This window comes from Myotis yumanensis, unplaced genomic scaffold (assembly GCF_028538775.1).
Source record: "Myotis yumanensis isolate MYYU_CA2020_CCGP unplaced genomic scaffold, mMyoYum1.0.hap1 SCAF_10, whole genome shotgun sequence".
NCBI lineage: Eukaryota > Metazoa > Chordata > Mammalia > Chiroptera > Vespertilionidae > Myotis > Myotis yumanensis.
The window spans coordinates 10711352-10736521 of NW_027223761.1; the positions used below are offsets into that span (position 1 = coordinate 10711352).

The 25170-nt window shown below is 52.0% G+C and overlaps 1 protein-coding gene across 2 annotated transcripts in view; it reads left to right on the top strand.

Moving 5' to 3' along the window:
* PRR5L (proline rich 5 like) overlaps positions 1-25170 on the top strand; it is a 76549-nt gene that overhangs the window by 45195 nt on the left and 6184 nt on the right. For both annotated transcript variants that reach the window (XM_070427806.1, XM_070427805.1), the window contains exons 4-8: positions 547-595; positions 11914-11971; positions 17882-17973; positions 21231-21371; positions 23761-23887. In XM_070427806.1, the coding sequence (XP_070283907.1) occupies positions 547-595; positions 11914-11971; positions 17882-17973; positions 21231-21371; positions 23761-23887 (467 nt within the window). The remainder of the gene's footprint in view (positions 1-546; positions 596-11913; positions 11972-17881; positions 17974-21230; positions 21372-23760; positions 23888-25170) is intronic.

Genomic DNA, 25170 nt, shown 5'->3' on the forward strand with positions numbered 1-25170 from the left:
GAAGGTCTGGGTTTGAATGTTAACTCGGCCACTGACTTGTGTAGGGGACCTCTCTGCGCCTCAATTTCTTTATCTATGTAGGAGGGGTAATCATTGCCCCTCCCTCTAACCAGACTTTATAATCCTTGGTTGAAGAATGCACGAAAAACGCATTTAGGCTGTAAAGTCTGCAAATGCGGGGGCTTGCACAATTGTGGTCTTTCTCTTTTTTGGTATTTTGTTTGTTGGTTTGTTGGTTGGTTGATTTCACAGGAAGCCAGGCGCCCTGCCTGCCTCCACCAGCTCCATTTCTGGGACCTCCAGTGACTGCCTTCCTGAGAAGGCTGTGTTTGTGAGCTAAGGAGCAGACCCGCTGTAGGATGTTCATCACCCCAGTTCCCTGAGAACATTGGCGGAGCGGTATCACCGGGGCCGGGGAAAGTTCACCCTCCGAGGCCTGGCCGGGCCCCTGTCATTGCCCAGCACCCGTCATTGTGTTGTGTCCGTGACCCGGACAGCGGGAGCTGTACCATCGAGGGCTGCTTGACGGTGTTTCTCTCTCCCCAGGCGGCTGCTGAAGAGTGAACTCGGAGCGTTCATTACAGACTATTTCCAGGTAAGTGTGTGGGTCTGAGCATCATCATTATTGTGCCTGTGCGGATGTATACCTAAGAGGATGGCCCGTACTCCTACTGTACACCTGGGTCTTCGTTCAGTGTCCCGAGTTCCTGCAGGGCACGGGGCGTGGGGCACGTGTGGTCCCGCTCTTACGGACGTCACCATCTCAGGCTGTGGTTCCTGGGGTCTTTGGTCTCAAGATCCCTTTATGCGCTTAAAATGTTATCTTACTGGATTAGCTCTACCTTCATTCACCATAGGAATTAAACCCAAGAAATGTTACCATGTGCCGTGATTCACTTAATCATAAGCCTAGTACACATTGGCATAAACAGCGCTTTTATGAAAAATAACTTTCAGCGTAAAAAGTAGAAGAGTGGCATTGTTTGGTATGTTTGCAAATCTCCGCCCCATCTGGCTTCCTAGAGGGGCGCTGGAACCTCGAATCTTCCCGCTCAGTCTGTGGCGATCCGTGGGGCGTGTCTCTGGAGAACCCCACAGGACACTCCGGGAGGACTCGAGGCAGATAGCAGCCCAGTGTCACTAAGGAAATAGTTTGGACCATGTGGAGAAAGTCTGACCGGTGCCCCAGGGAACCCCAAACCACACTTTGAAAACTGCTTCTCTAGTGACTTTCCCTCCCGCCCCTCTGTGTGGCAATCTAATTGGGTTAATTATATGTACCCTTTAGCCAAGTGATTTCTTGTGGGGAAGCGTCTTGGTCTGCTCTGTTGGAGATGGAATTGTATCAGATGATGTCATGTTTCTCCTGCCTAAACACGATTGTTATGGGGCAAACGAGTTCCAGGTTCCATTAAAGGCTGGTTTCTTTCTTTCTTTCTTTTTTAAAATACATTTTTATTGATTTCAGAGATAAAGGGAGAGGGAGAGAGAGAGATAGAAGCATCAACGATGAGAGAGAATCATTGATCAGCTGCTTCCTGCACGCCCTCCACTGGGTACCCAGCCCACAACCTGGGCATGTGCCCTGATTGGGAGTCGAACCGTGACCTTCTGGTTCATGGGTTGACACTCAACCACTGAGCCACAGCTTCTGGACAGAGAATGGTTTCTAATCACTGACACAGCTGCTTTCCTGACTCTACCCAAAGGGACACGAGGAAAGGCTATGGGGAGGTGTCCCATGGCACCTGAATGGAATCAGAGTGCCCACTGATTGGCTGAGTGGTCTTGGTCAAGCTGCTTTGCCTTTCTGTGCCTCTGTTTCTTCATCTGTAAAATGGGAATATAAGTATGATCTACCTTATAGCTCACTGTATGGTTTCTATGAAATAACACATGGGAAGCACTCAGCACTAGTGTATGGGGGACAATGGAGAGGGGTGGTCAAGAGCATGGCCCTCAGAGTCAGGCTTCCTGGGTCCAGCACCCATCATAGCCATTTACTAGCTGTGAGACCTTGAGCAAGTTGCTTTACCTCCCTGTGTTTAGTTTCCTGTTCTGTAAAAATAGGGGTCATAGGACCTAACCTTATAGTTGTTGTGAGGATTAAATACATTATTATTTGTAAAGTGCTTAGAACAGGACTAGCACAGAGTAAGAAGTACTACATATTCATTAAATTTTTATATATTCACCCAGGCTGGCATGGCTCAGTGGTGGAACGTTGACCTATGAACCAGAAGGTCACGGTTCAATTCCTGATCAGGGCACATGCCCAGGTTGTGGGCTCAATTCCCAGTAGGGGGCGTGCAGGAGGCAGCCCATCAATGGTTCTCTCTCATCATTGATGTTTCTCTCTCTCTCCCTCCCCTTCTCCCCCTCTCCCTTCCTCTCTGAAATCAATAAAAAAAATGTTAAAATTTTTTTATATATTCATATTTGTTATTCTAAAGTGTAATCCACCTCTTTTAATGGGAAAGTGACAGAAAAACAGATAACATCTTGGTTTCAGGTTGATGGTATTATTCTGTATCTGAGGAGAACGTACTTCTAAGGCAGTTTAAAGAGTTTTTAGGTTTTAAAAACAACACAGACATCCTTTTGTTTATTTTTTTTAATGATTCAGGAAGCATAAACTTTTATGTGCCCTTTAAAAGAATGACAGATGCCAGGCGTTCCGTGCGCGCACACAGTGGGAAACGGCCACTCTAAATGTGGACCAAGCAAGACCTTACAGATGCCTGGGATTCTACTGGGTCAGACGTCTCACTGCTGGAAAGAAAGCTCCTGCCCTGAGAGACGGACATAAAGATTAGGAAAGAGATAATTAGTCACAAATGTGAGTCGTTTCAGGTGCCCTTGGCGTTAAGGTCAGTGTTGGCCTCACTCCCTCCTCTTGCTGCCTCTAATGATTGATTTTTAAATCTCACTACAGAGAAGTGGGTTTACGGTGGGTCTTGGAGAAGCCTGCTGGCCCAGCTGCCTTCCCCGTTGACATTTAAAATAGACAGGGTTTGGTGTGGTTTCAACCAAGTTTTAAATGTCAGTCGCCTTTTGGCACGGGGGGCCACCCTCAGGACAGGTGGGGCAGGACATTTGGGGCGGGGGGGGAGGACTTGTTTATCTGAGGAGGCCCTGAGGTTTGCTGGGCGGTTAAGGCTGCTTGCGAAGCATGCCAGACACTTCGCAGCTAATAACCACATGGCGTTTTCTATTGCAAGCTCATCAGAGGGACTGCTGGGTGGATGCTGAGTCGCTGGGGGTGTGGGGTGGGACCAGGTTTTTGCAGTTTTGAATCTGGGGTTTTCCAGAACTTCAGGTGCTAGACTGGAGAGGAGGCTATCCTAGACACTTTATTTACATGTGGGTTTTATGTCTCATGTGGGTGCGGAGCCACTTTTTTATTTTTAAATAATATTTTTATTGGTTTCGGAGAGGAAGGGAGCGGGAGAGAGATAGAAACATCCATGATGAGAGAGAATCATTGATTGGCTGCCTCCTGCACGCCCCCTACTGGGGATCGGGCCCACAACCCAGGCATGTGCCCTTGTCTGGAATTGAACCTGGGACCCTCCATGGCTCGGCTTTTGGAGGTGAACACGTTGGAGTTGCAGCTTTAAAGAAAGAATCACAGGAAGAAAATCTTCAGCGGAGAATAATGAAAATGCCCCGAGGGGCGGGCAGGGGGAGCGCGCGTGGAAATGGTGCTTATCTCCCGACTGCACACAGAGAAGACGCCGTTTGATCCGTAGAGGCACAGAGAGATTTCCGTGAGACGCTGGCCGGCAGAATCCCTGGCGTTTCCAGTATTGATTTTCCTTTTCCCCCTGTCTGTTTTGAATGACGCCTGGAAGGGAAATTGGGGTTTCTAAGAGGAACTCTATATCCTAGCGACAGCTCTGAGAGATAGTTGGTTCCTTATAACTCCGGAAACTGATGCTATGAAACGCTCTGCATTTTTCTGTCACCTAATTAGCTACCGTGGTGGTTCAGGCCTCGGGATGGGAGGTTTGCACTTGCTGTCTGTCTGCATCTGCCGGCGGCATTGAGTTTGCTAAAAGCTTTTCCTGGAGCCCAGGAAGTTCAGCTCCTTGTGGTTGGAGCTAGTTTTGCTTGACACAGAAACTCAGTCTCTTGTCAATGGCTCTGCATAAGGCAGCACTTAGGAGAAGGAAAGATTAGTCACCACAATAGCTAATAGGTCACGGGCCTCGTAGTGTTTGGTATAAAGATTTCCATTTGTGACTCACGTCTGAGAAAACTGGCTTCCCCTTAGCTCATTATGACCAGAGAAGATGCATATGCTTCTGGCACATGCTGGAATGCCAGAGGAGACCCCACGTCCCGGCTTCCATGGAGTTTGAAACTGAAGACAGTGCAGCGATAGGGATGCATCCACACGGGTGACACACAGTAACACACAGCGTTGTGTTAACTGAGCACCCGAATGGGCAGTGAAGGCCCAGAAACAGGCCCAGAATGAATAACTTTTGCAGGGACAAAGATGGGACTTGGGGAGGATTCCACAGAAAGTTGGGGGGAGAGATGATAAAGGGTGGGGGGGGGGGGGATTTTTTTCGATGTTCAACCACTGAGTCACGCTGGCCGGGCCAGCTCTTCTTTAATCAGCCTGGGAAAGGTTTCCAAATTGAGTGGAATTTCCAAAATGGGAAAAGAGATGGAGGGCAGTAAGGGACAGCTCACCTGTACTCTGCGTTGGAGGTAAAGTCGGGGCCAGTGTACCAAAGGGCTCTGAACAGGAGCTGGGCTCCAGTGAGGGGACAAGAAAGGGAGAGGATGGTGGCTTTGGTGCAAAGGTCATTAGAGGTCGCATTTTGGATTTGGCCTGTACCTGGAGGAAAGACATGTGGAGCTTGTAAACATTGGGATGGCCATGGTGAGGGGAGGAGATGGGGTGGCGCCCCCTGAGGGCTGCGAAGAGGACCCCCGGATGTTTCAGGCCACTGTCCAGGGGGGCTGCCCGCCAGCCAGCGGTTACCTTCCAGCAGCTTATTCTACTTACCAGTACTCTCCCTGGCCGTTACAATGATCTGAATATTTTTATTATACTCTTCTCACGTTTTATGAGGATAAATAGAAAAATGAATCTTGAAATTGATCACCACAGGGCTCAATCTAATTGAGATAAAGGTGAAAATCAATGGGCATGCTGAAATGGCAAATCTTTAGCCTCATTGGACTTAGGTTATTGCCCATTTTTGACTGTGAAAGAAAGAACATGTGGGTACAAAATGCTGAGAATACATCACCCGGAGATGAGCTGCGAATACAAGGTTAATTAGGGATTTTATAGTCCTCTTCAGCTTTATGGGCACAGAACGCCTCCTTCTATCCGGTAAGCGTCTCCTTCCACATGAGCACTTGTTTTCAGGAACCCATTATGTATGAAATTGGGTGACTTCCTACGGACTAGGCAAGGAATCCAGGAGCCAGCTTTAGGGCACTCAGAGTGGGGGTGGGGGTAGGGGTGGGGTGGGAGGCAGGGATAGACACTGGAAACGGGGTGTTTAAATAAGGGGGGACGTTGAGCACCTCAGTAGCCGTGAGAAGTAAAGACTGAGCTAGAAGGCCTGAGGAATATTGGTCAGACAGGACAGCTTTCGCTGAGGCTAGGAGCTCCAAGGAAGGCACAAGTAATGATAGTCACCAGGGCTAACGCTTTCAAGACTTCTGTGCCAAGCATTGTTCTCAGCTGGCGGTTCTCCAAGCGTGGTCCCCGGACCAGCATCTTCGGCCTTGGCTGGGAGCCTGTCGGAGATGCAGATTCCCAGGCCCCGCTCTGAGGGACTCAGAAACGGTCATGATTCCGACGCGCACTCCAGTCGGAGCCCTTCTCCAAGCAGCTTGCCCGGGCTACGTCGTTCACGCCTCCTGACAGCCCGCGGGGAAGATGTTGTTCGTGCCCGTTTGCAGATACTGCAACTGCAGCTCAAGAAGGGGAGAAGGGAGGTGATCCAAGATTGTAAAACTAGTAAAAGGCAGAGCAAAGATCAAACCCAGCCACCTGGCTACGGATGAAAAGAATTTGGATTCTACTTTCAGTGTTGAAATGCCCTTAAGACAGCCCCTGAAAACTCCAGAGAAGAGAAATTTCAGTGTTTTTTTTTGCTGGGGGGCGGGGGGGGGGGGGGGGGCGGTCCTGCTTCTTTGTAAATTGCCTTTTTCAAAAAATCCCCATTCACCTTTTAATAACCACTGACCGGGTGCCGAATGAAGAATTGGCGTTTGTGCCAGGTTTTTCATCTTCTGCGTTCCCCACCTGGGCCTTTCTCTCTGGTCTCATCACTCGCACACACACCCCAGAACTGATTTATTAGAGACTCTCTGGGCCCGGCGGGGTGAGCTGTGTTTAGACGACTTTTCGTGGCTTATCTTGGAAGGATCAGGGTTCACAGGAAATGCAGGCATCCTTGGGGTGCTGGCTGCACTTTCAAAGTCACGAAGGGAAAAAGCAGAGGCGGCTGCGATTTCCATCACTGGCTGGGCGCCAACCACAGGAACTTGCGTAGACTCGGGTGTCCCTGCAAACAACAGCCTGGGTGGAATTGCTGGTTCCTACAGCTTCTCCGTAGGCAGAGTGACACACTGCTCGGCCCCTCTGGGGTCGGCAAGAACGCCACCTTTGGGAATAGACTCCGCCTGGGAGCCAGGTGGTCACCGTGTTAGACATCAGCTGTGGACGGTGGAGACCAAGGGCCTGGGAAAGACGTGGGCGAGGTGTAAGTTGGGAAGCTGGGAGCAGCAGGAATGACCCGGCTGGATGGAAGCTGTGGGCAGGTGGGGGAAACCCAGTTACCTGGCTGGAAATTGCCCAGCCAACTGCCCCCAGCATCTAGGAACCTGAAATGGGTCTCTTCTACTTCCCCCCGTGGGCAAGAACCTAAGAAAGTCCTCCATTTGACAGGGCAGGAGAGTGTGAGGCTAACAGCGCCAGCCCTTTTGCCAGGTAGGTCTGGATTCCAGTCCTTGCTAGAGCACGTATTGGCTGTGTGACTGCAGGGAAGTCACTGAACCTCTCTGGGCCTCCGTTTTCTTAGAAGTAATCTAGATGTAAACATGGTACTTACTTCAGAAGGTTGACGAGGCTAGTAGGTGAGATGCCATATGCAAAGTGCGTGGTACATAGAGAACAGTCAACAGAGGGAGGGTGGCTCTTCGTACCTTAGTGTTGTTTGTTATCATTGCTAAAGTATAAACCAGAGGAATATATTGGAGGGAAAACATGGGCATTGGCATCAGACCAACCAGGGTGCAGATTCTAGTCTCCCATGTGCTAGTTGCTTCCCAGAGTCTCAGTTCCTTCGTCTGCAAAAAAGGGAACAGGATTGTGGCAAAGGTGAGATATGCATGAATAGGGTCTACTACCGGGCTGACAGGAGTAAAAACCAGTACACAGCTCTGTCATTCTTCCTGTTACTGCCATCGCCACCGCTAAAGCATTAGACGAGAGGGAGGGCCCTTGCATTTACAGAACTCCTACCGTCTGGAAAGTTCTTTCTTCCAGAAAGATACAGGCAGTAGCATCACTCTCCCGCCCCCTAGCCTTGTTGGTTTCCCGGTGTCCTGAGTCCCTGTGGCCGGTTTGCGGAGGCGCCTGCTTGACCAGCCCCGCACTAGGGCCACCCACCCTCCCACCCTCCCCTCTCTGCTGCCCTCCCTGCCTCCTCCTGCCCACCCTGTGTGATTACCCAGAAGGAGCTGGGTCTCCCCAAGCCCCTTGTGGTGGGATGGTTTGGGGTGTCTTTCCCCAGACATCTTTGTTGTTTGCCTTCTTCCTAGCTGAACCTCATTTTCTTGTGTGTGGGCAGCCCATTTTTCGATGCCTTAGAAAATAGATGTCAGCTGCTTTTCGTTTCTGGGCTTGTCTGCCACTTCATTAAAGTGCTGTGTATTCCATGTCTAAGTTCAAGTAACAACGGCCCAGTTCCAAGTCCCCAGTCATTTCCTAGGTGGCTGCTACTTAATGCAACTGTTTCTTGGCTTGAAGCCTTTGGCTGGGGAAGGGGGGTGGCTGGTGCCTCGGGGCAGGGAATGGACGGAGAAAAGCGGGCTCTTCTGCAGCCCCGTTGCCATCCAGCCCCAGCCTTGCTGCCTGCGGCAAACATCACCCAGCCCCTCCAGAGTCCGGCATTTGTCAGGGGCTGGGAGCACTGGGAGGTGAGGCCCGGGGAGCACAGATGCTTAGAAAGACAAACACAGTGCAGATCGCGGCCCGAGTCAAGGCCGGGTTTCTTTCCTTCTTTCTTCCTTTCTTCAGGTCTCGCAGCCTTAAGCGCCCCAGACGTCCAGTTGGCGTGTCCTTGGGCGTCATCATTTGCAGGGCCCAGTGCAAAATGAAAATGTGGCTGCTTCTGATGGGCCCTGGACGGGTGACCCCCAAAAGTTTGTCACCGCTGCGCTCTGGGTACATAGATTAGGGGGGTCAAGAGGCCGCTGTGGAGTACATCCATCAGGCCATTGCCTGCTCAGGTCAGGGAGGGCTACACCAACCGGAACCTTTAGCCCCAGTGCCTGAGCCCCCCCCCCCCACACCCCCCCACCCCCCCCCCCGCGACACACACAACACTGTCACCATTTAGGGGCTAGGATGACAGTAATGGGGCAAGGTGGTGGCGACCCTCCTGGGCCAGGCTCCAGGAGGTGGGGAGCAGGAGCCTAAAAACCCTTCTGTGGAGGTGGTAGGAGGCAGGCCCATGAGTGAGCTGAGGCCCCAAACCCCCGTGCCTGCTCCATTGCCCCATCAGACGTCACTTATAAAGCACGTCAAAGGTAAAAATATTAGGATTGTAGGTGGTGCCCTCACAGGTATGGCTCAGTGGATAGAGTGTTGGCCTGTGGACTGAAGGGTCCCAGGTTTGATTCTGGTCAAGGGCATGTACCTTGGTTGCGGGCACATCCCCAGTAGGGAGTGTGCAGGAGGTAGCTGATCAATGTTTCTAACTCTCTATCCCACTCTCTTCCTCTCTGTAAAAAAAATCAATAAAATGTATTTTTTTTAAAAAAAAAAAAAAAGAAGTGTAGGTGGCAATGGCAGAGCATTGAGCCCCAAGCTCGCTCGGGCCCTTAGGCATGCAGGACCCATTGGGGTCAGGTGACTGCAGGTTCCCAGGAGAGAAGATGATTGGCTCAGTCTGAGACCAGGTGGGCAGGAACCAGGCCAGTCCACGAAGAGGGAAGATGGGGGTGCAGTCGAGGTGGTGAGCATGCATGAGGGGGCTGACTCCGTCCCGTGGACAGTGGGGCTGGCGAGGCCGACCCAAAAGCCTTCTCTAGTGGCCTGTGCTCCAGCCGTAGGAGATGGAGACCCTACACTTATTCAACTGAGAAATAACAGCATCTGCCAACTCCCAGGAATCAGACTTTTCAAATGCGTTTGGAAGGTGCTTGAGCTCCCTGGAAGGCGGGCCCACCCAACTGTCATCAAAACCGCATTGACCGTTGGATTTGACCACAGGACTGGGGAGGAGGAGCGGGGAGAAAGACTAGATGTCTTTGAGGGTCCTTTTAACCCCAGTTCCAGAAATCCCATCCTGTGTGTTATGAGGATTTTAAAAAGAATGTTTTCTATCTCTCTACAAGACACAAGCACCTTCTTTTCCTTAAAAAAAAAATCTCCCCCCCCCCCCCCGCGCCCCCCCTTCCCCGCCTCCACCCCCACCCGATGTCTTCTTGAAGGGGAAAGAACTGGAAAGAAAGGAAGGAGAACCCAGGCCGTTTGTTATAGTTTATTCCTTAGGCTACAATGTGATTTTTGTATCACGCGGAGGAAATGTCAACAGACTTGAGGACGGTTTTACTGTCTAAGTCTGGTGCTCAGGGCTCTTCTTGCTTTCTGACCCGGAAGCTGCTGGCTTGCCTTTGCTTGGCAGGAAGGTGGAGAACACAGTTAGGGTTTCACCTTAATGACCTGTCCATCCCATCATGTGGAGTTCTTTGTAAATCACTTTGATTTTAGGCTTTCATCTGCCATCTGGAAACTAGTGACCAGTTTTTAAAATTAGGCCGTTATCTTGTGAATGTTACGAGGACCTGTGAAATGTGGTTTATGTTACATTAGTCACAAATGTGACAGTACCTTTGAGAGAACATTTTAATGTTTCGGATGTAGGCCTGTTTATTGCAGACTCCCGTTACTTCCCACTCCTGGGATGAAGATAGGTGGGCTAAGAGCAATTCTGGTCATCACTACCCACCACTGATTACTAAGGACGGAAAATAGAGCGCGCACGTGTGTGTGTGTGTGTGTGTAATGATTATTATTATTATTTTAATATTTTTATTGATTTCAGAGAGGAAGAGAGTCTCATTAAAGTGCTGAAGCCTTCGGGCTGGGGAAGGGGTGGGGCTGGTGCCTTGGGAGAGAGAGACAGAAACATCATTGATGAGAGTGAATCATTGATCGGCTGCCTCCTGCATGCCCCACACAGAGGATCAAGCCTGCAACCTGGGCATGTGCCCTTGACTGGAATCGAACCCGGGACCCTTCAGTCCTCAGGCCGATGCTCTATCCACTGAGCAAACCCGGCTAGGGCATGATTATTCTTATCAGAACTTTATGATATTGCTGAGATGATGCCATTTTCCAGATGAGGAACTCAAGACTCAGGGAAATTAAGTCCAAGATCACAGAGCTTGAATGTGGCCGAGCTGGGACTTGAACCCTTGGCCTGATTCACAGTTCTTTCCTCTCTGCCATCCATGCCCTCATCATCTCTGTAACAGGGCTCTTTATAAAGGAGAGAACTAAGAAATGCATGAAGTTTTGTTATAGGATACTTGTCATCCTGGGCACACCACCGCATAGCGTAGGCCTTGCATAACCTGGTCATGAGGCGAGTGGAGAGGCAGCAGCTCACTCTTGCTCTCTGAGCTGCTGGGACTTGCAGAGAGGCTGCTCCGTGGCTTAGGGGACCAGCCATAGCTTTCATAGGGAGGGCAGAGGTCCGGGCGGGAAGCCTTGCTGGAGCGCAGCAAAGCAGAGTGGAGGGAACACAGCTCCTGGAGCCAGGCGGACCAGCGCCGTCTCCCGTGGGCAGGCCTCACTGTGCGCACCAGTAAGGTCAGGGGAATGGCACCGGCTGACAGGATGATCCGGAGGGTTCGAATTCGGTGAGATGGGGGGCCTGAGCCCTCTAACAGACACAGAACGTTTAACTGTGGTTAGTTGCAGTTGCAAAGGGACTAAATCTTTCTCTTCCCACAGCCTTCCCCTGCAGACACGTGACGGACACATCCTTCTGCTTATGGTTTTGTGTGTAGTCTTTCATGCCAGCGTGAGAAACCTAAATTTATCTTTTTTAAAAACCTATTCTTCCTGCTGAATTTCCCATTGCCTCCAGGTTCTCTTTTCTGAGTTTAGATGAAAGGCTGGAAGGAATTGGATATCAGTGTCCGTCTATAGCAGCCGTGGGCAAACTACGGCCCGCGGGCCGGATCCGGCCTGTATGAAATGAATAAAACTAAAAAAAAAAAAAAAAAAAAAAAAAGACCGTACCCTTTTATGTAATGATGTTTACTTTGAATTTATATTAGTTCACACAAACACTCCATCCATGCTTTTGTTCCGGCCCTCCGGTCCAGTTTAAGAACCCATTGTGGCCCTCGAGTCCAAAAGTTTGCCCACCCCTGGTCTATAGAATCCAACCAGGCTCGCCGCGGGCCGCCTCCGCAGTTGGAGGGATGGCCATGGCGGAGGTTGGGTTTGGCGCTTGTCCCACTCTGTTGCGACGGGCTGTCTTCTCCTGGAGCCTCGGCCTTCCCCTTCCGTGAGGACAAAAGGCTCCTTAACCTTGGAGGCCCGGCGAGCTCCCAGAGCCCAGGACGCTGGCAGGAGGAGAGGGCTGCCACCTGCGAAGGAGCTCAGCGCTCGTGTTCTTTGTTCTCTTTTGGCAGAACCAGCTTCTTGCGAAAGGACTGCTGTTTGTGGAGGAGAAGATTAAGCTGTGCGAAGGCAAGTATGAGGCTGCCCTCGCAGAGCGGGGTTCCCGGACTCGGGCTTTGATGTTTGGGCAGCCCAGGCGCTTCTGTCCAAATGTGGCCGGCCCCATGCGAGGGATTCACCCCGGCCGCTGCCTCTCCGGCCAGGCGGCAGCATTTCCACCTGAGTCAGCCTCTCGTGCCACGGCAGCTGCCACTGTGCTTCGAAAAGGGAAGTGGAACCGGGGGGAGGTCGCTTTGCAGACCTGGTGTAAGGGGGGTTTTCACGGGGTGTGTGCAGCGGTCCCCTGTGATGGGATGAGTTACACGGTAGGTTTGGTTATGCTGTTCTCTCTCGTCTGATCCAGGCTATTTCCTATTGGCCTCTGTCCTGTTTCTTGTCATAAGTGACCGGGGGCCTATCCACTAGGGCAGGGGTCCGCCAACTACGGCCCGCGGGCCACATGCAAATACAAATATTGTATTTGTTCCCGTTTTGTTTTTTTACTTCAAAATAAGATATGTGCTGTGTGCATAGGAATTTGTTCATAGTTTTTTTTTAAAATCTATAGTCCGGCCCTCCAACGGTCTGAGGGACAGTGAACTGGCCCCCTGTTTGAAAAGTTTGAGGACCCCTGCACTAGGGAAACATTAGGCTAAGCAGACAGTCACTTCAGGGGGTCTCGTTTGATAGGCAAAGGAACGTTTTCTGGCTGTAAAAGATGTTTAGAGCCCATCGGACAAGACAGGATGGGATTGGAAGGTGGGTCCAAAGGCAAGAATCGGCAACCCCTGGGACTAGCTCCACCTGGGACTACATCAGCTCCCACTGGCGTGGATCCTGATTTCAGCTGCCCCTGCGTTCGTGGGTGACTGTTCGGCAAGTTTCTAGTTTCTCTGAGCCTTGGTTTTTAGTGTCTTTAACATGATAAAATGGGGGTCGGGATGGTAGGGAGGATCAAGGGCATCACCGGCGCAGCACCATACCCAGCACACAGTAGGTACGCAAACTGGTTCCTCCTTCTTTTGTTTGTCCTGCTCTAGCCTGAGTCCTCAGGCTGTAGGACAGACTTACTTCTAGACCCAGACTTACCAGGCATTAGGTCACCCATTTTTCTCCTATTCCCTGGGAGAGAGACTGGCGTCCAGGGAAGTGTCTCCCAGTCAGGCAAGGCAGGAAGAGAAATGCAGAGCCGGCAGGGCAGAGGGCGTTGTCTGGCACACAGTGAGTGCTCACCAACCTGCGAAGATCAGAGATTAGACACTCGCCTCTCTCTCTCTCCCTCTCTCTCTTTCTCTCTCTCGGAGAGCTGCCTGAACCTGTGGCCTTGTTTCCCTTGCATCCATCTATGCTGAGACTCCTCACGCTTACAAATACCCACCAACCCGAGGCCTTGCTTACAGTGACTGGCTCTGATGAGCACGTAGTGGGCCTTTTGCATTTTGGTGGCAGGCTAGGACACGTGTGTGGAAGGTGGCAGGCTAGGACACGTGTGCGGAAGGTGGCAGGCTAGGACACGTGTGCAGAAGGTGGCAGGCTAGGACACGTGTGCGGAAGGTGGCAGGCTAGGACACGTGTGCAGAAGGTGGCAGGCTAGGACACGTGTGTGGAAGGTGGCAGGCTAGGACACGTGTGCGGAAGGTGGCAGGCTAGGACAGGTGTGTGGAAGGTGGCAGGCTAGGGAAGAAGGAAACAGAAGCATGGTCTCTGGGCACATTATTTGTCTGTAAGTCATTTGGGGAATTTTTGCAAGCTCTTGCAAATATGGACAAATACCAGCTCTATGAAAAGGACGCTGAGCAAAACCAGAGATCTGAGTGCCCTTAAAAAGGAAAGGGGATGCCAAAACCGGTTTGGCTCAGTGGATAGAGCGTCGGCCTGCAGACTGAAAGGTCCCAGGTTCGATTCCGGTCAAGGGCATGTACCTGGGTTGCAGGCACATCCCGGTGGGAGATGTGCAGGAGGCAGCTGATCGATGTTTCTAGCTCTCTATCTCTCTCCCTTCCTCTCTGTAAAAAATCAATAAAATATATATTTTTTTTAAAAAAAAAAAAAAGGAAAGGGGACCCTGGCCAGTGTGGCTCAGTGGATGGAGCCGCGGCCTGCGGACTGAAAAGGTCCCGGGTTCGATTATGGTCAAGGGCACATGCCCGGGTTGCGGGCTCGATCCCTAGTGAGGGGCGTGCAGGAGGCAGCCTATCAGTGCTTCTCTCTCATCATGGATGTTTCTATCTCCCTCTCCCTTCCTCTCTGAAAGCAATAAAAATATATTTTTTTAAAAAGGAAAGGGGAATGTCTCTTGCCCAAGTGATGCTCAACAGATGCATCCAGAGTGAAGCCTCAGAATGGAGCTAGACGGGTGAGCAGGTCATCCGGGCTTCTGGGCCGTGGCCCCAGCGTGGGCCGGCGAGTTTGGGGCCCGGGTGGTTTCTCTGTGGCCCCCTGGTCCAGGGTCTGGGTGCCAGGGTCCTCTCTGCACAGCGGAGGGGCCTGAGGGGAACCGTTAAGGGTTTCATCCCTTCAGCCAGAATGTCTCTGCTCTATGTTATGCATGACGGCTCCAAGCAAGATTTTGTTTGGGGAAGAGGACTCTCTTGCTCTGAAATAGAGTTTGGAAAAGACTGAGAGGACCCTTCCTGTCGCTGAACAAACGGCACTGTATTGACCTTTTTGCTAATATACGTCCACGCCGCCTCCTGGCCGCAGAAAGGGCAGAGGTAGCTCCTGTCCGCGGGGCGTTCTGTCGAGGGATGTGCCACGTGACTCGCAGCCGTCCCTTCTGAGCTTTAGTGACCTTGACTTGGAAGACGTTTCCCGTACCTATCCTCCAGACCTCTGGTGATCTAAACTCTCATGGTGCATTAGAGGAGAGTTTTCTAAGAGAGTCATCTAGAACCTTCCATCCAGGGAGGACTCTGCAGGGAGCTAGGTCCTTGACTTGGGAGCTGATTCTGGAGGTGACGCCACCTCCTTCCTTGAACTCTTGCTTCCCCGGGGCTACCGTGTGTCTGTCTGAGGTTGTTTTCTGAACACGTTCCAAAGCCTCCATTCCTCTCTGGAGTCTGCAGCCAGCAATTAGGCCCAGGCTCCCGGGACAGGCGCCTTCCGGCTGCGGGGCTGAGGGATGGCCTCACGTGCCCACGAGCATTCCGTTCCATCTGGGTGGGGAAGGGGAACAGACAGGCATCGGCAGGTCCTGCATCGACTGCAGGATCCACCTCCCTTCCTTCAGGGCAGGGGGGCCTCTGCTTGTCCGTGTACCGAAGGCTTAGCCTAAGGCAGTGATGGCGAACCTTTTGAGCTCGGCGTGTCAGCATTTTGAAAGACCCTAACTTAACTCTGGTGCCATGTCACATATAGAAATTTTTTGATATTTGCAAGCATAGTAAACAAAGACTTATATTTTTGATATTTATTTTATATATGTAAGTGCCATTTAACAAAGAAAAATCAACCAAAAAATGAGTTCGCGTGTCACCTCTGACACGCGTGTCATAGGTTCGCCATCACTGGCCTAAGGGCTGTCAGTGAGGAGCTGGAACAGCCTCTTCTCCTTGGAGGCACATTCATCTGGGTGTGGGGGTTCACCCTGGTTTTAGGTGCCGGGCTGACTCGTTCCTGCAGAGAACTAGCATAGCCTGCATTTGGAAAGAGGATGCTGATGGACTGAGTCAAACATGTATTGATTATCTTCTGTAGACCAGGTTCTCTCCTAGGTGCTGGGGACACAGGGGTGCACAAAACCATCCTAGGATTACAGGCCTTGTGGCACTCATGGCCTGGTAGTGGAGACAGATATTAATCCAATCATCACCAAATGTAAAACTGCAGCTAGGCTAAGGACTAAGAATATCGTGCCATCCATAGTAAGAGGATTTGACCACTTTCCCGTGGTCCAGGGCACATGCCTAGGTTGCGGGCTCGATCCCTAGTGAGGGGTGTGTGCAGGAGGCAGCCTATCAATGCTTCTCTCTCATCGTTGATGTTTCTATCTCCCTCTCCCTCCCTCTCTGAAATCAATAAAAAATATATGTTGGAGCTGAAACTACAAAGATAAACAGATGTAGGTTAGGCAGAGAGCGGAGGGAAAGAACAGTCTGGGCAAAGGGACTGGCCCCTGCAAAGGCCCTGAGCGCGAAGGGACCTGGTGAGTGGGAGGGGCTGAAATAAAACCCACAGAGTGAGGGCTAGAGGCTGAGGGGAATATAGAAGACGATGACGACACAGAGGGAAACAAACTCCCCCTGGCCAAGAGGCCCACATTATGGAGGTTTTCCTTAAGCAAAGGAGAGTGTTGGAGCTAATCATGAAGTCCTGTTCTATCCTGTCCCATATCTGGGTTAAATGGTAACCTCCCTCCACTCACCAGCCCTAGTGTTTGCAAAAACAACAAACCACAACCGCCTGGCTGGCATGGCTCGTGGTTGAGCATCGACCTATGAACCAGGAGGTCAGGGTTCGATTCCTGGTCAGGGCATCTGTCCAGGTTGCAGGCTTGATCCCCAGTAGGGGTGCATGCAGGAGGCAGCCGATCGATGATGTTTCTCTCTCACCGATGTTTCTATCTCTCCATCCCTCTCCCTTCCTCTCTCTCTGAAAAATCAATAAAAGCGTATAAAAACAACAACAAAAACAATCCCACAACCCTGTACACTTAACACTTGCCATTCATTCATTCATTCATTCCAAGATGTCTAGAAATTGATTTATCATGCTAAGCACTAGAAATATAATGGTGAGCAGGACAGAAAGAGCCCAGGCACTCACTCCCGTCCTGGTGGAGTCAGAGAAGTAAAACAAGCATAAGCGATCCCAACAAAGTGTAATTAGCACTGTGCGAGGGAAAGGGGAGTTTGCATTTTCCTCACGTACATCTCGCTCTGACCTTTCCAGATCTGCATGCCTTCGGCCCTGCTAGCCGCCAGTCATGCCCTTGCTCTGTTCTCTCCCAGCCACTGCTTTTATTGTCCATTAAACTAATAGGTGGAACGTACTACATGGAGCTCTGTATCAGTTCAGTGCAACTGGCGGTGTTGGGCCAAACGCAGCTCTCAGTGTCTAATCTTGGTTGACCCAGTTTCTCTGCCTCAGATGAGCACAGACAGTGCCCAATCAGCTCTGTTATCTGGGTCATTAAACAGCAGCCACCGTGCAGGCCCCTCTCAGTCGCGCCGCCCGCCTTTCCTGCAGGTGCAAAGTTCCTCACACAGCCTTCGGTGGCACTGGGTGACCTCTGTCATCTAGCCGGGAGGGTGGTGCATGGCCATGGCTCAGGCTCCCTGATCCCAGGGGTGAGAGTAGGCCCTGCCTCGGGATACGGGTCCTGTGTCCCACAAGTGACCGAAATGCTGAAAAGCCGTGGGTGGAGGTGACAGTTTCTCGGCCCTCTTTCCACCTCCCTCAACTGACAGCTCAAATCCAGAATAAAAAGCCATTGTCTTAGCAATCGAAAAACAACCAAAGCAATATATAAACGAGGACAGGGTTTGCCCAGTTTATGTTGCTCAAGAGCACGGTTCTGGAATCCCAACTCTGCCTTTTTGCTGTGTGACTTGGAGCCAGGTACTTGACCTCTCTGAGCCTGTATCATAGGGTAATAGAGTCTACTTATGAGATGTCTCATGGATGAGTATTTAGCACAGCGACTGATAATGTTGTAACCATTCTCGTGATAATAACAATTGTTATACGATTTTCAAAATTCAGCTCCCTTTTCTGGGTTGGGGCCAGAAGGCATAGTTGCATATTTCCAGTTGAGTCTTTCCATCCAACCCCGTGGTTACTGTAGTAACACCTTACAGATCAAATGTAGGTGAGGGGCCTTCGTCCCCTGCGCCCCCCTCTCCCCATGCTCTAATGGATGGAACTGTCTTCTGGCCTCTCCTGCAAGTAATGACAAGTTCTTTTCTTTCTTCCCCCTCCCGCCTTCTCGCCCCCATGTAGGTGAAAATCGCATTGAGGTTCTGGCTGAAGTCTGGGACCACTTCTTCACTGAGACCCTCCCCACCCTGCAGGCCATATTTTACCCCGTTCAGGTCAGTCTCGCTGGAACAGCCTCAGCTCGGCCTTTGCCACTTGCAGCCTCCTGGAGATGGGGGAGGACAGGAGGTCGGGAGCCTGAGTTGGCTAAGGACTGGGAGGTCTCTGCAGGGTGCTTGGTTCCATCCTTAGCATCTCACCTCCAGCAAAGAGGAGGCCCCGCAGAGGGAGCGATTCATAGGCCCACGTCGCCCTCTTGGTTTGGAGAATGTCCGAATATTCCTGGAGTGGCCTGCTTTTTACTCTTCCTTTTGTTTCCCTCCCCCACCCCTTTCTCTGAAGCCCGATTTTTAAGCAACTTCCCTGTTGCTCCCAGATTGTGGGAAAGGAGTGGTGTTCCTTGCCCTCCACAAAGAGTTCCTGAAGACCACGTGGCAGAAGGAACCCCGACTCGGGGTCTCGTGGGGTTTGGGCAAACCCATCTCACTTCTCAGAACGTAGCTCCATTTCGTCTCCTGCTAAGGTTGGAATTTAGGCAGAAAGAGCAGAGGTGCCTCCTTCTGTGACCTCAGCTCATTCTCCCACTTATTTCCCTCCACCCTGCTGCAGGGCTGGTCAGTGCCAGGTCAGCACGGACACCCCCTAAGGCGGGTGGACCCAGGAGTCACACCCCTGCGCTGCCATGCACGCTGCCCCACTCCTGCCCCCCGGGTTCAGGGTCCTGTCTCCTCGGGCTAATGGGCGCAGCCACCACCCCGCCGTTAGCCATGGTGGGAAATGCCTGGTGCCAGACGTAATGAGCCACGTGCTTTGTTAGCTCTGAGTGCTGTTTTAAAGGAACCTGGAATTCTTTGAACTATTTGTCAAATGTTTAAAAATTGGGAGGTTATGCCTGTTTAGTCCATCTCCCATTCTGGGCCTGCCCCTGACGATTGTGGTGGAAACCCCTAGCCTGCAGCCCACAGCTCTCCTCCCCCCATTCCCAGCTCATCCTGCTCCCCTGAGAGAGGACTGAGAGCATTGATGTGGACAGCTCAGTCCCCCTCCCCCACACACCGTGTTCAGAAGCGTCTCCCTTCCCTGCTGTGGTCACTCCTCGGCCAGCAGTGGGTCTTAAGAAGGCAGTCCTGTGAGATAGGGTGGGCAGATCTAGCCAATGAAAATACAGGATGCTGAGTTAAATCTGGAATTCAGATCAACATAAACAACGCAAGGTCTGAAACATAGACTAGAGAATTATTCACATATAACTTGGCCACCCCACTGCAGGGGGTTTGCCGTCCTGGGTCTCTCTTAGGACCATTTGGGCGTGAAAATCCCAGGTGAGGGTGGCCAGATGGGGTTAGGATGGGGCGTGTGGGATCTGGGTGGGCGTTGTCCTGACACAGGTGCCAGGGGGCCTAGAGGAGCCCAGTTGTGCAGGTCTGAGGCTGGTACCCCCCACTTGTCTTGAAAGATTGTAAGTTCTAGCAACAATTGGTTTTGCTCCTGTCCACTTCTCCCTAATTTCCAAGTGCTGCTGGTCCAGACGCCCCTGACTTAGGGGTGCTCCCTACCAGTAGTAACACCCCCTGAGGTGTCTGTGAGTCCAGCTGGATCCTTCTCACAACTCCTTGTGTGTTGAGGTGTCTCTGTGAGACCTACTTCTCATTGGACAGCTGTGTTTCTGAGCGCCTTCTGTGCCTTCGGTTTTCCCTTTTGTAAACTGAAAGGGCTCTAGGAGATAAAGTGAGGGCAGATACCTACCAGATAAGTGGTCAGTGCCAAGTGCTGGGGCATGATGCAAAACACAGAAACTACAGGACCTTGGAAAAGATTGGGGAGGGGGTGGACCACTGTCAGTGAGGCGGTCAGGGAAGGCAGTCCAGAGGGTGGTGGAACTGGGCCTGGAAGGCTTGGGTGGCGTTATGTGTGTGTATCTGTGTTGGGACTGGAGGGTAGAGATGCAGGGATGGCCACACCACTCTTGCCCATGTTTCTGTAAAACCTTCCTAAGGACTTATAAGAAATGCTAAACTTTCTCAAGCCTTGGTAGTCTTGAAGGGTGGGAACCCATGTGCTATTGGCAGGGGATACTTGAATGATATCTTTGTCTCTACTGGGAGCAATTGCTTTTTGGAGTGTTCTGTCTACATATGTGCAAAGGAGAGCCTGGAACATGGGCCCTTCTTTCCCTTTCTGTTTTGGCAAACTTCGGGAGCTCCAAAATCAAATAGTTTAGGTTTAGTCTGGCCGGCGTGGCTCAGTGGTTGAGCATCAACCTATGAATCAGGAAGTCACGGTTTGATTCCCGGTCAGGGCACATGCCCAGGTTGCAGGCTCCATCCCCATTGTGGGGTCGTGCAGGAGCCAGCCAATCGATGATTCTCTCTAATCATTGATGTTTCTATTTCTCTCTCCCTCTCCCTTCCTCTCTGAAATCAATAAAAATATATTTTTAAAGAAGTTTAGGTTTGCCATACAGCTGTACGGGGTTTAGGATTTTTCACCTTAAAGTGGGTTTTATAATAGTACCTCTCTCAAAGGGTGGTCACAGGCGTTCAATCTACATCAAGAATATCTAGAATCATGCCTAGCCATGGTCAGAGCTTAGTGTCAGTTCTTAGAATTGTTAGCTGTTATTTTCTTTCTCTGTCCCCACCCCATGTGGCTGAACAAGTCCCTTCCTCCTACTCCCCCAGTTCTTTTTCTTCCTGAGTTACTTGCATTTATATGAATCTAACACAGTTGTTCTCAACCTTCTGGCCCTTTAAATACAGTTCCTCATGTTGTGACCCAACCATAAAATTATTTTCGTTGCTACTTCATAACTGTAATGTTGCTACTGTTATGAATTGTAATGTAAATATCTATCTGATATGCAGGATGGTCTTAGGAGACCCCAGTGAAAGGGTCTTTCGACCGCCAAAGGGGTGGCGACCCACAGGTTGAGAACCGCTGATCTAACAGGTCCCATGCTTTCCTCCTTCGCCTGGCATGCGACTGGTGCTCAAATAGTTAATGGATGAAGTGGAGGAAGCAGCCTTGAATGTGGGAAGGAGGTGGTGATCTTTGCTTTTGTTTCTCCCATCTTCCCATCTGCCTCTCTCTTCCTTCTTTCTGACCCTCATGGGGCACCGGGACAGCATGGCCCCCAGGATATGCATCTTGTATCACCTGTGGGTTATTTAGGCGGGTCCAGCCGCACCTTATGTTAAGCAAAGCTTTTGTTCTGAAGGATGGCGGCCAAATCCTGCCTCTTTGACAACCCCCTGTGGCTGGTGGCAGGTCCAGGGATCTCTCCCCTCCTGACACTGCCCCTTCCCTCCCCCAGGGCCAGGAGCTGACCATCCGCCAGATCTCCCTGCTGGGCTTCCGTGACCTGGTCCTGCTGAAGGTGAAGCTGGGCGACCTGCTGCTGCTGGGCCCGTCCCAGCTGCCCCCATCCATCGTCCAGATGCTGCTCATCCTGCAGGTGAGGCCCCGGGGGAGATGCAACCCCAAGGCCGAGGGAAGAAAAGAAGGAAAGAGACTGTCGCTGTGGATAAGGGGGAAGGAAGGAACCGAATGACCAGAGCGCCTTAGCTTAGTGTAGTGTCCTTTAGTCGTTCATGTCCCTTAGCTCATTTTCCTTTTGCTGGACAACCCGCTGAGCATCTCCGAGGTCCGTGGCGCTGAGCTCTGTGCTGGGGTCCCGGTGGGAGGGAGACGCAGTCCGGTCATTCAGGCAGGGTGCACTCTCCCCTCCTCCCCTGTTCTGTCAGGGAGTCAGGGGTTACAAGTAGCAGCAAGAACCCACCGAGACCTAGCTCAAGCCAGACCAGGGCTCCTGGAAGGTTCCCGGGGCAGGTGGGCTCCCTAAAAAGACAGCAGCCAGAAGGGAGACCGTGTCAGGCCTCTGAGGGGCTTGGCTCTGCCCTTCAGGTCTAGGCTCAAGGCTCCCGGGCTAGGTTGGGCCCTTCGGGGCTAGGGTCACCTGTCAGGGACTAGCTTTACCTCCTCAGGCCTCGACGCCACCCCTTGGGGCTATGCTAGGCCCCTGGGGGCTGGTCTCTGCCCTTCAGGACTTGGCTCAGCCCTCTGGGACTAGGCTGCGCTCTTAGCACTAGGGTTGTCCCTTCGGGACTTGCTTCAGCCCTTAGGGCTCCGCTCGGCCCTTCGGGGCTGGGCTGGGCTGGCTCTCTGGGGTTAGCCCAGAAGACTGTTTTGCTTGTTTTTTAAATAGGTTTTTATTGATTTGAGAGCATTAACCCCTTGAGTGCGGGGGAGCGCGATCGGGCTCCTCCTGTCTTTCGCCAAAAGTCCCGGGAGCGCTATCAAAGCTTCGAAATGGCGTCCAGTTCTAAGTCTGCTTTTATTAGTGATGATGATATTGCTAAATATGTCAATGCAGTAAAGGGTTCATTAAGTTTTTGAGTATGTAACTTCATTTACTTGCGATTCATAATTTTTTTCCTAAACTGCTGTAAAATCAGCAAAAACGCCTTGGCAATTTTAGCACAGTTCCTAGGATATTGGTTGGCACTCAAAGGTTTAATTGGCTGCCTCCTGCACGCCCCACTGCTGGTGATCAAGCTCACAACCCAGACACATGCCCTGACTGGGACTGAAACCAGAGACCACCTGGTGCGTGGGAAGATGCTCAATCACGGAGCCACACCATCTGGGCACCATCTTGAAATTCTTAATTATTTTTGAACAAGGGACCCTGCGTTTTCATTTTGCACTGGGCTTTGCCGGGTGGGAGGGTGATTTAAAATCCAATCCACTTTGAGAATTTGACAGGACGGCCCGTGGGCTGAGCACGGCACCCATGGTCCTTGCCTCTCTGCTCCCCGGCAGCCCCTGGGCCCAGGGATCAGCTGGGTCCCCTAGGAGTCTGCTGGTTTTCTAGAAAACCTTGGTCACTTCTGGCTCCTTTCCGGATCTGGCGTCTGTGGTCATTGTTTCAGCTGGTGTTTGCTCTGGCCTGGGCTCTGAGGACGCCAGTCATGCTGGGCTTTTGGAACCGCCTCTTCATCTTGGGACTCAACACGCATCTCGTTCCACTGTGACTCCCTTTCTTCTCCTGCTCTGGACTTTTTCATATTCGGTCCCCCTTTCTTTTCTAGCCTGTTCACAAGTGGCAGGAAGATATACTCGGAGCCAGACAGCCTGGGTTCCATTCCTGTACTTTCTGTTTTTGTTTTATTGATGTCAGAGAGGAAGGGAGAGGGAGAGAGAGTTAGAAACATCAACGATGAGAGAGAATCATTGATCGCTGCCTCCTACACGCCCCCTACTGGGGATCGAGCCTGCAACCCAGGCATGTGCCCTTGACCGGAATCGAACTGGGACCCTTTAGTCCGCAGGCCCACGCTCTATCCACTGAGCCAAACCGGTAGGACCCATTCTTGGGTTTTTGCCATGGACCGGCTGTGTTCTCCTGGGCAACTTGCTTAAGCTCCCTGGGCCTTCATTTCCTCGTCTGTAGAGGGAGATGACGAGACTGTCACCTTCCTCTGGTTGGTGGGAGGCCTCTGTGCTTTGATGGTGTCAGCTGCTTCTAGAAAGAGCCCGCGTGCTGAGTGTGACCATGGGGGTGGGATTCCTTTGGTTGGGGCCAATCCTCAACCTCGGAGCCGGGGTGGGGACCGTCCGTCCAAGCTGCATTGGTGCGACCCGGGGGAGAGGCGCCATGGCACCTCCACACACCATTCTGATCACGGGGACCCGTGACACGTGGCTCGGGCTGCCGGCCTCGGTTCCCTAAGTTCCAGCCACAGGGACCTGCCTGCTGGGGTCACTGCCTTGGACGTGGCCAGAGGGCCCGCTGGCCTTGGCGACGCGACTGACCTTTGCCCCTCTTGGATGTTTGTTTCCAGAGTGTTCATGAGCCCACAGGCCCCAGCGAGGGGTGTTTGCAGCTGGAGGAGCTGGTGAAGCAAGTGGTCTCTCCTTTCCTGGGCGTCAGCGAGGACCGCGGCGTCTCGGGCCCCACGTACACGCTGGGTAAGGACCACCGATCTCGAGCTGCCCGGGGCCTTGATGATAACGCTACCGGCCACAGAGATGTGCCGGGACTGTTGCTTCGGATGCAGGCCTGTGCAAATGTGCGCACGTTCAACCTCACTCTTCCCCACTGGCCTGTGTCTTGGTAACCTGCTCCCCACTCTGGGATTCCCCCCGGGGGCCCCCTCTGTGCTTGTCTGGTCCGCATCTCTGATCCGTGGTTTTGATCTTTCCCTCGTGCCTGCCACGTTCATGTCTCCTGGATCTGCTACCAGAAGCGGCCTTATTGCACCCGCCGCCACTGAATGGAAAAACCGTCCGTGGTGGATTTCCCTCTGAAATCACCTGGAAACGTGAGGCCACTCTTTTGCACGTGTGGTCAGATTCGGGGGAGCTACTGCTCCGGGCTCCGTGTCTGTAGATACCGCCAGGGCCTGTGCACCAAGGAAAGGTTGGATTTGGGGACCAACCCTTTTGGGGCCGTTTTCTGGTGTCTGGAAAGTTAGCAGTAGTGAGCGTCAGGCTCGGTAAGAGGCCCCCTGGAGAAGCTAGAGTCGGATTCGTTCTTTCTCTCAGTGCGACCTCCGTCTAGATAGAAAAATAGCTCCATAATAAGGCATTTTTTATCGTGAAAGACGGTTCAGTTACTGTCTGAAACAAAAGTTCCCTAAAAGTAGGAACTTTTTGTTGGTTGTTCTATCTCCAGTAACTGGAATGGTGCCTGGTATACAGTAGGCACTCAAACATGTGTGTTAGATGGATGGCATCTGTACCCCGAGGCCAGGGCGACCAGCACCCACAGAGGGTGCAGGGCCGGGAAAGGATTCCCTGGATTGAGGACCTTTTGCCCCTCTCCTTGCTTGACTGGAGTTGGAGCTGCCCTCAGAGCACAAAGCAGAGGGGCAGCCTCCAGCGAGGTTCTGCCCCTTCCTGGGCCTCCCCTGCAGAGAGAGAGCGAGAGAGAGAGAAAAGAGAAGAGAAGAGAAGAGAAGAGAAGAGAAGAGAAGAGAAGAGAAGAGAAGAGAAGAGAAGAGAGAAAGAGAGAGAGAGGTTCTGCCCCTTCCCGGGCCTCCCCTGCAGAGAAAGAGAGAAAGAGAAAGAGAGAGAGAGAGAGAGAGAGAGAGAGAGGTCTTCCCCTTCCCGGGCCTCTTCTGCAGAGAGAGGCAGGGCTGCTGCAGTCTTCATCGCCCCTTCGTGTTTCTCTGGAGACATGAGCTTAACCACAGCCACCGCAGACACAGACGGGGTGCTGCCCCAGCCTGCTGCCTGCCAGGTCTCCCCCT